This window comes from Lampetra fluviatilis, chromosome 40 (assembly GCF_964198595.1).
Source record: "Lampetra fluviatilis chromosome 40, kcLamFluv1.1, whole genome shotgun sequence".
In the NCBI taxonomy this organism is placed as follows: Eukaryota; Metazoa; Chordata; class Hyperoartia; order Petromyzontiformes; family Petromyzontidae; genus Lampetra; species Lampetra fluviatilis.
The window spans coordinates 2,162,034-2,178,984 of NC_136314.1; the positions used below are offsets into that span (position 1 = coordinate 2,162,034).

At 47.2% G+C, this 16,951-nt stretch overlaps 1 protein-coding gene across 8 annotated transcripts in view; it reads right to left on the reverse strand.

Annotated features, from left to right (window-relative positions):
• Positions 1-223: 223 nt before the first annotated feature.
• The window catches only part of LOC144946113 (neuronal cell adhesion molecule-like), a 106,607-nt gene continuing 89,879 nt past the window's right edge, over positions 224-16,951 (reverse strand). For 5 of the 8 annotated variants that reach the window (XM_078874859.1, XM_078874862.1, XM_078874856.1 and 2 more), the window contains 8 exons: positions 14,345-14,524; positions 13,611-13,646; positions 9,430-9,549; positions 8,317-8,481; positions 5,470-5,601; positions 4,510-4,582; positions 3,052-3,063; positions 224-523 (listed from right to left, as the gene is read on the reverse strand). In XM_078874859.1, the coding sequence (XP_078730985.1) occupies positions 268-523; positions 3,052-3,063; positions 4,510-4,582; positions 5,470-5,601; positions 8,317-8,481; positions 9,430-9,549; positions 13,611-13,646; positions 14,345-14,524 (974 nt within the window). In that variant the 3' untranslated portion in view covers positions 224-267. The remainder of the gene's footprint in view (positions 524-3,051; positions 3,064-4,509; positions 4,583-5,469; positions 5,602-8,316; positions 8,482-9,429; positions 9,550-13,610; positions 13,647-14,344; positions 14,525-16,951) is intronic. The other 3 variants (XM_078874858.1, XM_078874860.1, XM_078874861.1) reach the window with 3 other exon arrangements.

Consider the following 16,951-nt stretch of genomic DNA (forward strand, 5'->3'; position numbering starts at 1 on the left):
CCTTTTCCTTGGCGCCCGGGGACACATGTACCCCCCTGCCCCCCCCACCCCTAGCTACGCCTGACGGGTTCCGCGTTCCGCAGTGCGCCGGTCACGGTCATCGTCACTGTCGGCGATCCCCCCCCCCCCCAGTCCCGCCACGGCCACGCGCCGGCTAAACGAAGAGCGACCGTTTCTGTCGCCAAATCTCGCAAGCCGCCCCGACCCACCCACCCACCACCCTCCAAAAAAAAAAAACGCCCCCGGCTCGCGCCGCCGGCTACCGGCTCAGGCCGTAGGGGCGACGGGCGACGTGGCGGCCGAGCCACCGGGCGGCGGCAGCGGCGGCGCCGCCGGGCCCCCGTCCGCGGTGGAGGAGACGCGCTCCTTGCTGCCGCGGTACTGCCCGATGAAGGAGCCGTCCTCGTTGAACATGCCCTCGACGCCGTCGCCGTACTGCGCCAGGCTGTCCTCGCTCTCGCCGTGCGGCACCGAGCCGTTGAGCGACGGCATGCTCGCGGCCAGCGGCTTCTCGTCGTTGTCGCTGCGGGGTGGGTGGGGGTCAGTGGCGACGCGAACAAGTGTGGGGAGTTGGGGGGGGGGCACAGGTTGGCACAAAAGGGTGAACATCTTGCCAGTCATCTCGGGCAGTTAACCCATGGCACCTGCTGGGCCTGTCCCGTTGACCTGAGTCTACGACACTTCACGTGGCTTTAAAGTGCACATAGCCTGGCACAATCAGCATGGTGACATCACCGTCACTTAGTGGGGAATGCCGGTTGTTGTTGGGGAGGTGGGGAGCGGTAGTGTAGCGGTTTGCGCACAGCGCTACGAACACGGCGTCCTGAGTTAGATTCCTGCTCACGGCCAATATCGCTGATGAATATCTGAACCGGTTCTGGGCCTCCTCTAGATATACTCAGCCTCAAATGAATACCTGGTGAGGTGTGTAAACATCACCCACCCCCTCGTGTGCCGTGCCGGCCTTCATAGGTGCTCGGTAACAGCACTTGCCCCAACAATCTGTTACAGGCTATACGGGGGATCTTTGTCTTTGTGGGGAGGAGACATGGAGGGAGGGGGAGCGGTGGTGTAGTGGTTGTTAGCACTCTGCGTTATGAGACCCAGCAAAACACCACGAGCGTTTATTGGAACCGGTCCTGGACCTTCCCTCCATCAACTCAGCCTTAATCATATCAGCTTAAAATTAGTGGCGGGTGTGTAAACTAGCACTGTGCCGGTGCTGCATGCTAATGGCACTTGCCCCCTGCAGCCTGCATGCCCTGGCAATTCAAGAGATTTTCATACATAAAGATAAAGATCCCCCGTATAGCCTTAACAGACTGTAGGGGCAAGTGCTGTTAGCGAGCACCTATGAAGGCCGGAACGGTACACGAGGGGGTGGGTGGCCAGCACCACGCCCGACCGCCTTTGTCTCCCCAGTGGCGATGTTTACACACCGCACCAGGTACTCATTTGAGGCTGAGTTGACCTAGGGGAGGTCCAGGACCGGTTCAGATAATCGTCACTGGGTGTTGGCCGTGAGCGGGAATCGAACTCGGGTCGCCAGGTTCATAGCGCAGCGCGCTAACCGCTACACCACCGCTCCCCACTATACACACACGCACACGCATAGTTGACCATTAAATAATGAAGCTGATTAAGGTATGCTTCACCAAAGCAGCTGAGCCAAAGCTACTGTGCGCATGATACATTTCACAGGCAGTGTTATAACTATTTAATATTTTGGAATAAATCGCAAGCGAAGTTTTCCTTCAAATGTATGGGAATCAAGTGACAGTAACTCTAAGCGAGCCTGTACCATGACTTTGTTAAATTAGAGAGGTGCACGAAAGACGTTGAATAAACGTTGAAAGGAATATGAATCAATAAACAGAATCAGGAAAGATACCACCTGCTGTGTATTAGGCTTGCCACTGGTGTTAAATGTTGTGCAAACATTTTTCTTTATATTCCACTATTTCATGCTCATCCTCCTCCCCCACCAGGAATTCAAGGGGCTGATGCAAAGCTATTGACATTGGGCCACACTAATTAATCCATTGGCAATGCAAAAAAAAAGGTCACCCAGCAGATTGTGCCAAGTTAGGAGTAATCCTGAACACGCTTCAATAAGGGACAAACCCTATAGCCCGTGATATTGCCATATCGACTCAAAGGTCCTTGATCCGCAATGAAAATATTCAAAATAGATTGTCATTTGCTCAGCCGTGTCGCTTTTCACAACACCTCCGAGCCATTTCCGTCGCTGGCACTCAATCAGGTATGTGCTGTTTTGGCTACGCCCCAGCCACTGTTGCGGGATGAGTTTGCGATGGTGAGCAGCAAATGGGGCTGGGAAGAAAGAAAGGTTGGCGAGCAGGTACAGCGCGGTGGGGCAGGAAAAACTGAAAATGTAACGGAAGCAATGACTGCCAAATGTTTTTTGTGTCATCCATGACAGGGACATAGGGCATTAAACTGGTGCATATGCATTGCTGCTGGATAGGGGCAATGGTTAAACCAACAGTTAATAGAAAATGGCGATTGTTTATTAAAAATGTGTCATTTTCTCCCACGTTATGCCGATCGTGCAAATGGCATAATTTGATAGGATGACGCATCCATTGAAATATCCCTGGAGAAGAGCCTACAGAAGCAGACACTCCAGAACTACATTTAAGATCCCTTCAAGTGATCCCTTGTCCTCGGAGCAGAGGGCATCACAGCCTCTGGTGTATATGAGAGCAATGCCCGTCGCATGGCAGTCAAGCCGATATTTGAATTCTCATAGGTGGAAAATGCATTGCAGGACCACATTTAATGCGATGGCGTTGCTGTGAGGTCATTGGTGACCAGGCTGAGACCATGAAGCCATCACGGCGCTTGACAACCTGGTTAAATCATGGGTGGTTCCCTGAATTCAAAGTTAGGCACCCGTACCGACACAGGGTTCTGGCATCTGAGCCACCCCAAGAATAGCCTTTATTTAAGGTGTCAGTTTGTTGATTATGGTAAAGCGTTTTTTTAAACATTTAAATAAAATATCTGTTAAATGTGAACAGTACCTACCTTTCGAGTGGTCTATATATCCAAAGGTTTGCAAACAAAATGAATTGAAAGGCATTAAAACGTGATTAACATTGCGTTGCAGATGTGCATTTCAAGATAAAATATGGTAAACAACAAAGACATGCGTGTTCATGTTTGTTAAATGTCTAAAGGAAAGATGTCGATTTATTGTAAACCCATGAAAGTTAGTTGACTTAAACGTTTCAATTCTGTGTTTAAGTCAGGGGACATGTCTACGGTGCAATTGTGGATACTTCAACATTGAAAGTTATGTTTTTACTTTCAATTTCAAATTAACATTTTATGGAAATAATATATGTATGTATTCACGTAAGTGCATTTTAAGTGGATCCTTACAGGAAGCCATTTAAAAATCACATTTAAATGTGAGACGTCACTGCACTTTAATTGCTGTGGCCTCAGTAGACATTATTAAAACATGCTTATCATTGCGCAACTTGGAAAGCTGATTCTAGGCGAGCAAGTTTTTCTCTCAGCCAGAGAAATGAGACACGTGTGAGCAAAATACGATGGTACCGCAGTTGAAATGTGCTATTTATATAGGCATTAGTGCTTAAGATCCATTTGGGCAATGCATGCTTGGGCAGGCAACACGTAAGATAACATGCACCAATACACACACACAGCAAGCAGAGCTCGGCAGGGTAAACAAAGGAAACATTTCAAAGGCAAAACTGAATGCATTTTATAAATAATGATGACAACTATGCGAGCACCGTTAAATTAAAACAACATACATGGGTTTCATCTATTGTGAGAAGAATGTACGTATTATTTATTTCTTTTTCAGAACCGGCGATGGAGAATTAAAAAAAAGATGATCAGGAAATGTGTCCATGTCCTATTGCTATTTTTGATCCGATTGATCAGAAATAATACACATTCTTATGATGGGAGCAAGTCTACCCATTAGGGCTGCAATCAATCAAGAATTACAAAAAATTCAATCATAATCTATAATGAGGTGCAGGTTTGCTGCCTCCAGTAGCTGCAGGGGATCACGTGAACGAACGACTGATGACACGCAACATGCATACGCTTTAACAATCATTAATTCCCGCACGCACGATTTGATGCAACGTTGTACTCAAATTCTGGACATCATTCTCCACGTTCTAGCTACCACTTTGCCACCTCACGTCGTTACGATGCCACAATCCATCTCGCTCCTTTGCGAGAGCCGATCTCACCCAGGAGAGGCATCGTGTTCGTGCCCGGTGAATAATATTACTCTGAACACACCTGCAATTTATCTGGCATTAAACACAGCTTTCAGTACATTGGCCATGGCCAAAAGTGAGATACACAGGAAGACGCCTACCCTGACTTCACGAGCGACAAACAACACGTGTTGAAGCTACCTGCAAATATCACTCCGCTATAGGAGGTTGAGTGTATATGTTTTTGGGGTGTTTGTTTGAGTTCACTTTCCCATACCTGTATTCACCAAAAGTGTCCTCTTTCGTGGGTTTTATATCAGGATCTGCTCTGGCATCTTCCTTGTCTTTGACTGTTGACGAGAGAAAGGCACTCACAAACAAGGACACTCATCACATTCACGTTTGTCGAATGACATCCAACGTCGAACACCAATAACATTTGATGAGGCTGTTGAATAAGTCTGGCTGCTGATGAGACTGAAGGTCAAACCAAATAAATTCTGTTGTAAAAATAAAATAAAAAATACACTCTCATCCGGATGGTCCGTCATCTATAACACAACAAATACACTTTTAGTAATCTATATTTTTAGAGATTTCCTCAATTTTATCCAAATCATGGTAATGGCATCACGTCATTAGACAAAGTATCCATTCAAATATCTCGCAAAGCAGTGGCAACCCTTGGCCCATGGAAGTGGATATCACAGAGTTGCCTCTGAGATGCCTTTGAGTGACCTCTGTTCCACATGGTAGACGATAACGAAAAAAAACCACGTATTTAATGTCGAGTGATGGACTTCCTATCCATTATTTATATGCTAATTCCACTCAATGTGCTCTGGGGCTCAGTGAATATTAATGATTGTGAAATAATATGGATAGATATTTTTTAATAATACGATTTATCTCACTGATGTCAGGACTCAAAATGTCAAAAGCATACTTGTGGATACAAAGTAGTACACATTTCACGAAATTCCCTTTCTTCAGCATTCACATTATTGCAGCTAAACTAGCAAGTGGCATTTCGGCATTGGTTTAAATGCAAAACCCAACTGCCAGCACGGCGACAACAATTCGGAATTTTCAACAAAGTGCAACCAAGGCAACGTAATTATCACATTTCCCATCGGCAGAATCTTACAGATGACGTGCAAAGGAATGGCCCGTTAAACAAGGCAGGCCGCTGACGAGTGTCCGGCGACGTCTGCAATTAGCACGTGGGGACCCTCACCGGAATACTTGCCGCCTTTGTTCCTCTTGATGAAGCAAATGATGAGCAGGATAAGGATGAGGAGGGCTATCAAGCACAGCAGCGCGATGAACCACGCCTGAGTAGCCAGGTCCACGGACCTCGTTGGGTATGCTGTAAGCGGCACACGCAGAGGTCCCGTGAGCTAAACTAAACTATATATACTCTTAGTTCTTTCGGTAAAAGTCACGTTGGTAAAAAAATGAAATTAAAATTAATAAAAAATAATAAACTAACGACGTTTCGAAGGCAACACAAGTCTTCGTCATCAGGTGGGACCGTCACAGCCAGATTTGCTTGTGTTGCCTCCGAAACATCGTGAGTTTATTATTTTATTTTCATTAATTTTAATTTAATTTTTTTACCTACGTGACTTTACCGAAAGAACTAAGAGTATGAATCCTTGCAGTCACGAAAGCTTCAAATCTAAAACTGAACTAAATTTTGTATTTTTATTTTACCAGATAAAGCCCACCAAGCGATAGAGCTCTTTTTTGACAAGCGACCTGGCTATCACAAATGGCTTATCCATCACGTGGGCATTTATAGCAGCCAAATACTCTAAACGCATGTTTCTAAATGCGGAGGGAAAAACTGGAGGAACCGAAGAAGAATCCACGCGATCACAGGGAGAACATGCAAACTCCAAATATACAGGCGTCAGGGTTGGGATCAAACCCACGACCTTCTGCATCCCTGGTGAGGTAGTTAACATCTCGTCACTGTGGCGCCCCCCTAAGGGGACCCACATGAGCTACAACATTCAACAGCAGCCACAGCGCGGACAACAAAAGTGAAAATCTCACCGCCGCACGTTACGGTTGCGCAACTCTTGTCGGCAGGAATTTTTTTTATCGTCATCATCCACTGCTGGATGAAGGCCTCCACGAACAATCCATTGAGTGCCAACACACGAACTGACTTCATCGCTACATCTCCCCGGTGGATGTTCTCTCGGACGCATTCCATCCCTTATTATTCACTCTGTTCATTATTATTTGACCATCGGCCATCGTCCCGTTCTCGAGACGTGTCCTACCCAAGTCCGATTGGCTTTTCTGCGCAGTTCGGATGAAGTCTTTCACCTCCGTAGGTCAGAGGTCGCAACCGGGTACCCGATACCCGTACCCTACCCGATACCTGGCTACCTGTACCCGGCCAGGTACGGGTACGGGTAGCCGTTTGCGAACCTGGTGCGGCCGGGTACGGGTAAGCCGTGAGTCACTGGTGAGTAACCGTTTGTCACTCATTTCGGGTAGGGTACAGGTACGGGTAGGGAACGGGAACCCGTACCCAGCCGGGTACGGGTACGGGAACCCATTTGCGACCCTGGTGTGGCCGGGTACGGGTACGGGTAAGGAATCAAAACCCGTTTGCGACCTCTGCCGTAGGTTCTCCGGTGAATGTGTTCTTCTTTCAACGACAGCCGACCCATCAAGCAAGACCTCAACAATCTATCTCGCCGCCGACTTAAGTGACGATCCCCCTGCTGCGATTGCACTGTTACCATCTCTAGATTCTCACCCGGATCCAGGAACAACGGCTGGCGAACAGGATGGAACAACGCGGACGCCCGGTGTAACAGGCTAAAATAAGCCCTGTCCCGATTAAACCCGGGTATAGTTTGGCCCAGGCCAAAGCATACCCGGGGGCATAAAGTATCCTCGGCTAAACTATACCCCCCGGGGGTTTAAACTCGACTGGGCCAGACCATACCCCTCCAGGGCAGAATATGCCCCATGTGAAAGTTCAAACGAACTTCAATCGATAACTAAAAAGCGTATAAATTGAAGTAAGAATCTCAATTTGATCAATTGAAGCATTTTTAGGGTTAGGGATAGGGTTAGGGATAGGGTTAGGGAGAGGGTTAGGGTTAGGGATAGGGTTAGGGAGAGGGTTAGGGATAGGGTTAGGGATAGGGTTAGGGATAGGGTTAGGGATAGGGTTAGGGATAGGGTTAGGGAGAGGGTTAGGGAGAGGGTTAGGGAGAGGGTTAGGGAGAGGGTTAGGGAGAGGGTTAGGGAGAGGGTTAGGGAGAGGGTTAGGGAGAGGGTTAGGGAGAGGGTTAGGGAGAGGGTTAGGGAGAGGGTTAGGGAGAGGGTTAGGGATAGGGTTAGGGATAGGGTTAGGGATAGGGTTAGGGAGAGGGTTAGGGAGAGGGTTAGGGAGAGGGTTAGGGAGAGGGTTAGGGTTATTATTAAAGTTTTCCTGGTTGAAGCAATCAAAGTCTATGTGTTTACAGTTTTAAATAAAATGTTGAAAAAGTTTAGTCATTCATGTGTATATCGCTCAACACTATTACTATCATGGGGGTATAATTTGGCCGAGGCCATAATATACTCCAGAGTATAAATTGGCCTAGGCCATAATATACCCGGGTATAATCTAGCCTAGGCCGTTTTAACCCCGGGTATACTACGGCCTGGGGGTATACTACGGCCTGTTACACCGGAATAAACACCTCGTCCGAGACGGAAACATCGCACCCTCCTGGCCCTGACATTCCTCAAAGACACGCGTGTAACCATCAACCGTATCTGAACATCATCAGGCCGATGCGCAACATCTCATTCATGAACGGGCAATTGAAGGCACAGCCACATTGCAAAACTCGACAAACTTTCTCCCGAGGCCCTCTCGACGTGGCTAGCAGACCTCGACATGACTTCCGCTTTGTGTGCTTAGTCCGTTGCCCCTTTCCCCCGCACCTCCGGTTTACACGGTTGGGTACCTACGGTGCCCTGTGCAAGAATGGAACAGCGTAATTCCAAGCGTGCGATGACACACGTGCTGCAATCACGCAAGCCGGCATGCGTGCAACGCCTTTACCCGTGCCGATGGTTTCCACAAAGTCCTCCTCGCTCACGGTGTGCCCATAGTCGTTGCGTGCGATGACGCGGATGTTGTAAGTGGTCCCCGGCTGGAGGTCCTCGAGGACAAAGAAGTTGGTCGAAGAATCCAGGGTAGAGGAATTCTTCCAATCGTCGTCATCGCCTTTGGGGGGGAAATGTACAGGCAGAGAGCGCTTTGAATGATCAGACTGTATCACGCCACCTCTTTTCCCAAGTGCTTCTCGCCTTGCTCGATACATGAAATGTGTTCACTCGTTTCTATTGCGGCTGGAACAGTGCCATTCGTTCCTGGCAGCTTTGCAAGCACAACTTGAAAAAAAGCAAACAAATATTCACACATGCAGCACGTACATACATGTGCACACAGTCAACAAACACAAGTCGTGGGTGCATCCTTAACGGACCGTAGGGGCAAGTTATGTTAGGCTGGAACAGCGCACGAGGAGGTCGGTGGTCAGCACCACGCCCGGCCACATTTTGTCTCCCCAGTGGCGATGCTTACACACCACACCAGGTTCTAATTTCAGCCTGTGTCGACCTAGGGAAGGCCCATGACTGGTTCAGATAATCTTTACTGGTGTTGGTCGTTAGCGGGAATCGAACTCGAGTCGCCGGATTCGTAGCGCAGAGCTCTAACTGCTGCACTACTGCTCACGCACTTTCGCACACGTAGCACACGCATTCACACAGCCCACACACAGTCACGCATGCAACACACACACAGGCACATTCATGCAGCGCGCACACATTCGCTCGTGCAACACACGCACTTTCACACAGCGCGCACACATACATGCAACGAAAACACAGGCACAATCACGCAGCGCACACACATTCACGCGTGCAACACACACTCACGCACATCCATACAGCGGGCACACATCCACGCGTGCAACGCTCACATTCGCACAGCGCACACACTTTCCGACTCCACTGCGCGGTGCAGCGGAGTAAGTAGGACACCGAATAAGAAGGGCATTTCCAACTAACGCTTCGCGGCTGACAAGTAATTGCCTGACATTCGAGACCCCGATGGTAGTAGTGGTGGCGTTGATTGCGCGTCCACAGTGTCCCTTTTCCTACGGCGTACCATTTTTCTTCTGGTACTGGACCACGTACTGCTCCTGCCCATCGCTGGGAAGCCACGAGATGTTGGCGAAGTTTTTCCCGACGATGTGACTCCCTCTCTGCAGCGAAGGTGGTTTCGGAGCTTTGCAAAAGAAAGCGTGTCAGCAACCGTCATTTGTTATTCGAGCGAGAAAAAAAAACGCTGTTCACACTGCATTAGTTAATAACACTGCCCGAATAAGGACAACAACTACCACAGAACACGTTGTAGGATAGGTGACGTTTCAGGCAATTGCCCTAATTCGTAGTAGAAAGACGAAGATGAACGGCCCTTTGGCAGGAAAGTTATATTTTTAAAATAATATTACGTCTCTAATTAGTTACGTCACAGCTATATTGTTTCTCATTTCATCAATCTCGTTTGTACTGCTTTGTTCGTGCAATTTTGCAAACGCATTAAAGCAGCACATCATCTGCATACACTTTGCATGAATCGCACACGATGCATTTATGCATGCAACACGCAACGCAAGTATAAGTGAGCGTAGGAAATTATACGGATCAATTGATCTGTTGTCAGATGCCTCAAAAATATACAAGGTAGCGTGCGTCAAGGGGAAAACAATATCGTTCTGCTTTACATCGCATTCGCACAGCGGTTCTCAGCCTTCGAGAGGGGGCACAGGCTGCGGCATGGATACCGTGCAGGAGAAAATGTTGAATATGCGAGGGAACGTCAGCACCTCAATGTGGCTACAAAACGCACTGATGCATACTGTTAAACGCATGCTTTACACACCTATACACAATGTGAAACACGTGCCTTAGTAACACAAAACACGCTAAAACACAAATTTGTATAAATGCCTTGCCAATACACGATGCGCAGATACACGCAACGTGAAACAGGTGCCTTGTTAACACAACAAAAACACACGAAGCAAAACAAATGCCTTCGTAATCTCAGTGATGGAGGAGGAGGGCGCATGCAGCCCTTGATTGTGGAGGAGGGAGAGGGGGAAAACATGAAGATTGAGAACCACAGCTTTTTAGCGGTTTCGCTGTGATGGAATTGTCAGATTTCACCACAACAAAGTACTTCAACATCGCAGTTTCTATGCAAGGTCTGGGATTGAAACGATCACCCATTGCCGCGCAACGCGCACACCAACTTGTTTGCTCGCTGCGCCTTTCGATCGTGAAGAAATACACTCATTACAAGAAAGGGGCGACACGGCCGTGAATCCGGCCCCGGCGAGCGTGAAGAATGCGCGTCCCTTTGGAAGGAGCGATTGACGGGTTTGTTGCAGGCCCGGCAGTCGCATCACGCAAGCCACGCCGGAGGATTCAAATGCATGTCGGGTCAAAAGCGCTTCCGCGGAGGACGAGGAGGAGGCGATTTAACACGCCGTAGGCTTTCGCGACCAAAATTATTCACGATAAAAATTAATAATGTAGAACAAGGGCCCTATAATAGAGGTTTTTGGGTTAGATCGCGTAAATATATTAGCGTCGTTAAACCTGCCACCACCCGACACAGCCAATTGGTGAGGTTTGTCGCGTAAACAGAACGTGCCAATTCGTTACTAGTACAGCACACCGGTGTGTTGGAGAGCAAATCCACAACATTTACAACATTTACAATCCAACACGCCGGTGTTGCTGTACTAGAAACGAATTGGCACGTTCTGTTTACGTGATAAACCTTACTAATTGGCTTTGTCGGATGGTAGCGGGTTTAACGGCACATTTATATTAACGCGATCTAACACCCCCCTCCCAAAAAAAAAACCTACATTATGGAAGCTATTGGTCGCGAAAGCCTGCGTGTTAAATTCACAATAAGTGTTTTTTCTTTCAGTTAGATCGCGTAAATATACGTGTGCCGTTAGCCCACCAATTAGTAAGGTCTGTCACGTGAACAAAAAGTGCCAACTAGTTACTAACTAGTTACTATCTTCTTGGTTCTTTCGGTAAAGTCACGTAGAAGGGAAGTAATAAAATAATAAAAATAACGCAAGCAGCCGCCCTCTTCACCTGAGGACGGCTGCTTGCGTTGTGGCCGAAACGTCGTGATAATTATTTTATTATGTTTTATTTTTATTATTTTATTACTTCCCTTCTACGTGACTTTACCGAAAGAACCAATAAGATGAATCCCTGCAGTCACGAAAGCTTTAAATCGAAAAACTAGTTACTATTTAAGAATTTCCTAGGATAACCTCTGTTGGATTCAGGTGATCTCCTCATCGAGCCTATCCTGTATTAATGATTTAAGACTGTGCCATCAATTATTGTAATGTCTCAGTAATGATGCAGGTTTACTGTAAAATAAAGGCAACCATGTTGGATTGTTCAATATGCATTGCTGTGCAACAATTAAATTCACAATTCTAGATTTGAAGCTTTCGTGACTGCAAGGATTCATATTCCTAGGTTTTTTCGGTAAAGTCACGTAGGTAAAAAATTTTAATTTAAATTAATCAAAGTAAAAAAAAAAATCACGAAACGTCGTGATTTTATTTTTATTTTAAATTAATAAAAGTAAAATTAAAATAAACTAAAATCACGAAACGTCGTGATTTTAATTTTATTTTTATTTTACTTTTATAAATTTTAATTTTTTACCTACGTGACTTTACCGAAAAAACCTAGGAATACTTTCACAATACAATGCAATTGAGATTTATAGGGCGTTTAAATGTGACCGCATCTGGAGGTGCTATATTAAACAGCGGGGATCTATCTGTACGCACAGTGTACGCATTCATGCAGACAGCCTGGGGAATCGGCTCTTGTGCGGGTTGCTGGACGTGGCGTTGTTGCGTCGCATAAGTGAGGCACAGGCTTGGTGGGGAGGCCTTCATCCAGTACGGGGGTTCAACAGACAGACAAGAAGTCAGTCGTTGACGGAGCAGAAGAGGAAGGTGTTGAGACTTAGTCTCGAACAGAGGCTGGGAGTCCAGAGCACGGATGGCTGGGGGGGCAGGGAGTTAAATTTGGGGTGCAGCTAAGGAAAATGAGCGACCTACAACTGAGCAAAGATTGACTATTTTGAAGAGTGCAATCATTTACGTACAGAACAGTTACAACCAATGAACCTCAGCTTCAGAGGTGTAATACATACGGTGCGTGTGCATCGATGTGTATAACAAAACATTTTTCTTTTTTAAATCATGGAAGTAACCTTTCACTACATAACACACCCGCATAGGAATCGGACCTTTTATTTAGCTGTGAACGTTTCCAAAATGTAACTCAAGTGACTCCAATTAATTGTCAAACGCCCACGAATTGTTGACAATAACGCACACGTGTTACTGTTAAGGAAAAAAAACGAATTCCCACGCGTGGCACAAGGCTTCCTAGTTTCAGAATAGCGCGGTGTATATTAATACACGGATAGTATTTGAGTGTGATAAAACAGTCTCAGATTCCGTGGGTCAATTTACAGTGAACTTATATAAATCATCATTTTCAGCCCTTTGTCAATCCACTGCTGGATGAAGACACGGTGTGGGGGGGGGGGGGTGTTTGACCATACTTCACCACGCTGATCTCTCTTGTTTGATGCAGGAGAGACACCGCTTACCGAAATATCACTCTATTAAAATTTTAGCCACGGTCTAGAAACAAACTCATCTCACCTGATTCATATTTGTTTGCATTCATAACTGATTGAATGTAACAATGGTGATACCGTTGCAAAAGAGGCCATGCATCATACGCCTCAATGGGCCTGCATTTCCATCTGCTGGTTAAGCAAAGGATACCGCAACTACCGTATCTAATGTATGTTGAACATATTTTAGCACCGTACGTAGCCAACCGTGCTAATCGGAGGTGAGTTGATCACGGTTGGCTACTCCTGCTACTGGCACAGTGCAGTGTTCTCACCGCTGCGCCACTTGCTCCAGCCTTGTTTTTACGTGACAGGAACAACAACAACAACATAAATATATATATACAACCACACATGGCCACAAATAGCGTCAAGACGCCCGCCGCCGTTTCAATAACGCCGCTGTCACGTCCGAGAGCGCGAAGTGCACCGTCTCTCTCAAGGGACCCCGGGGAGCCTAAATTTGTCCCGGAAGGTTCGGGCAGTATGATAATCCACAATCTCAAAAGCAATGGAAAGCAGCCGCAAGCATTCGGAAGCCATGCCTCTCGAGAAGCGTGACCTGCTTCGTGTAGCGTTACCTGCCATTCCTGTCTGAACAGCACGGTTAAAATCACCTGATTGTCAAGGACAGGAGGAACAGAGGGACATATGCTTGCTTGATCAGGACAAAGCACAGGGCAACACACACACACAATCACAAGCCCGACGCGACCCACTGGCAAACACACCGCAATGCATTTGCACTTTCAAGTTGCCGTGTAAATTATGTATGCACAGCATTAAGGAAACTGCTTCCAAAAATGTTACATTTTTAAGGTTTCTAAAAATTGTTCAGCCTGATCACGCAAAGTACAATTAACTGTGGTTTGTGCTTTAGCTCAAATATGGCCAGCGTTGCACGAGGAAATGCTTTGCAAAACATATCCCTTTGTCAATTCCACACATAATAAGCAACATAATCACTGCATGGTAACTATAGGATCATACAATGGTAATTATTTATTTTTAAGGTTTCCCGAGGGAAATAAATAAATAGGTTGACAAGATGAATTATCAGCATGGCCGGGCAGTGGCAAATCGAAATGATGGGAGTTCAAATTCTGTTTGGCGGTTGACTCTTCCCTTCCACGTGACTTTACCGAAAGAACCAAGAAAATGAATCCCTGCAGTCACGAAAGCTTTACATCGAAATTTAACCGGGGCCTCATTATTATTTTACCAAAGCAACTAGCTAAAAACGAAAACGAGCGCGAACGACAGTTCTACGTCAGCGGTTCACCCACGGGACAAGTGAGCAAGGGCGAATATTTACCGACATCCATAACGGTGTGGGCCTCTTCCGTGATCACGATCCCAGACCCGGCGTTGGTCTGAGCTACCACGTGGAACTTGTACTTGCTCTGGGGCTCCAGCTCGGTCACCTGCCACGAGGTCACATTCGCCGGGATGTTTTCTGTTTTACTTGGACCCAGCTCCTGTGTGGTGCTGTTAACTGCACACACGCACAACGTGGGTAATGGGGGGTGGAGGGGGAGGCAGGGGAATACGGGGTGGGGGGGTTGCACAGACATGGAAAATAAATATTTTTGATTATTCCTGCAGCTATGCAACTACTAAGGCATGAGCTATATTACGATGAGTATAAACTGATATCTCGAGGGTTAAGGACCACGTGCCAACGGCAGAGGAATGTGGAATTCCACGTTCCTATAGCGGAGCAAGTGTACCCATAGGATAACGACTGTTGACTTTCCCACATAGAGAGGGACGCCTTCATTTTATCGACCCCAGAGGTATGATGGGCCGAGTCAACCCCCAGGCAGGATTTGAACTCGCAGGCCTTCCGATCGCAAGATGCTCACTGTGCCACCGAGCCGTTCAGATTCGGTGCGAGTTCATTTTTTTTTGGGGGGGGGGGGGGGGGCATCTGCTTTAATTACGGTGCAGAGAAAAGTGAACTGGGGGGTGAAACTGCCACAGCATTGGCCGAATGCAAATTTGAAAACACACAAAGGACGCTTTTTTTTGTCTTTCTTCCGCGAGTGCGTGCACCGCATCGGGACGTTTTGTTGCAGGCAAGCGTCCCTGCCCACCGTTCCAAAACGATTTACTGGAAAAAAAAACCAGCTGGAATACATTTTGCGGTTACGTGGACGGACGTTTATTCCACGGCGAATTTATAATGAAAATTAATGAGACAATTAAGGGTGTTTGTTTGTGGGGGCTGGTTATCTCCGTGCGATGTTTGCACGGCTCGCGTGTGCCCACAACTTGCCTCTCTGCAGTACATTTCACACCCCTAGCACTGCGTCCGCGTTCAATGTTTAACGCATTTAAGTTTGCTCAGCTCTGTAAGCTTAGGCTCTTTCCACGTTGTTAAACAAACAACCGTTGTTTAGTTTGGAGTTTATTAGTGGCCCATTGACAGTTGTGTTTGGAGATGCCAGCGTGTCAAGGAGACTGAAACAGTGGCGCGGCTGCTTCCAGTGTGGCTGTCTATGTTTAGCACTTCCACATCCAAAATGCGGGGCATACCAATGACCTCTCGGTTTGCGATTGCGTTTGCCGCAACGCACATTGTGATATATATTTGTATTAAAGGGATTCGCGTTACTTCCACAGGCGCCCACGTCGACGTTATGAAACAACAGCGGGCGAGTGTAAAGGGGCAGCCGTGCAATCTCCTGCTCACGCCACTGCTGACGGAAGAGCCTCAACTAAAGGGAGCTCGAGAGGGCGTCTTTTAGGCGAATGCGATCTCAAAACGCTGCCGTCATGGGATGTGTAACCTGCGCAGACCCTCGCACGCAAGAGGCGCGGGAGCCCAAGGGCACGAGGGAAAGCAGCCAGGACAGGCACCGACGATTTCCCAAGCTCTGCGGTCCTATATTGGGATGTTTTGCCAACTCCATTAATGAGTGTTTATAAACCAGGCGGCGGGGGGGGGGGGAAACTGAAGCACCCAGATAAAGCCCACTTGTGCAAGGAGATGGGGGAAGTGGTGGGGGGGGGGAGTAACGTGGACTCCCCATACAGATGGAACTTTATCCACTTGCTTTACTGCTATTATGGTCTGGCCATGAGCCAAGAGATGGCAACGATTATCGGAACCGGCCCTGGGCCTCCCCTAAGTCGACTCAGCCTCAAATGAGTATCTGGTGCGGTGTGTAAACAACACCACTAGGGAGACAAAGGCGGTCGGGCGTGGTGCTGGCCACCCACCCCCTCGTGTACCGTTGTGGCCTTCATAGGTGCTCGCTAACAGCACTTGCCCCTACAGTCTGTTAAGGCTATATGGGGGGTCTTTGTCTTTGTAGATACATATTTCTTTCCACCTCCCTCTGGAGTGTAGGTTTCACGAATTTGTGTGATTCATCAAGCTCCGCCTCCACACTTCCGAGTTTCATCAATGCATAGGCAACAGGCCCTCACTACAAATGACTATTTACACATAGGCTGTGATTTAAGTTATAAATATATATGTAAAGAGCACGCACAAGACGCAGTGTTTCACTGCATGAAGCACATGTGCTTAACTTCTCAGAAGAACTCATGCCCTAGCTTGGTTCGCTCGCTGCTGCTGCTGCTGCTTTTTAGTGTGACAGTGGTGACCTAAAACTAAAATTGCTGGGTTAATCGTTTTTTTTTTCAGGCTTTAATGAGGCCAAGAATGCACCATTGGACACAGAGACCAGCTTCATGAAAGGATGGGCATTCGTGACTGCTTTGCAGATTCTGACTATGAATGGGAGACAGCCTTTAGCCCATCACAGTCAGTGATTGCTATCCAAATGAAAGGAGACAAGGACACTGCAACATTACCTTCTCACCAAACAAATTCCCATGGAGGGTTAAGGCGAAATAAAAGAGCGTGCCTTGTGCATGCGATGGACATGGCACTGGCCATAGCATTGTCCTA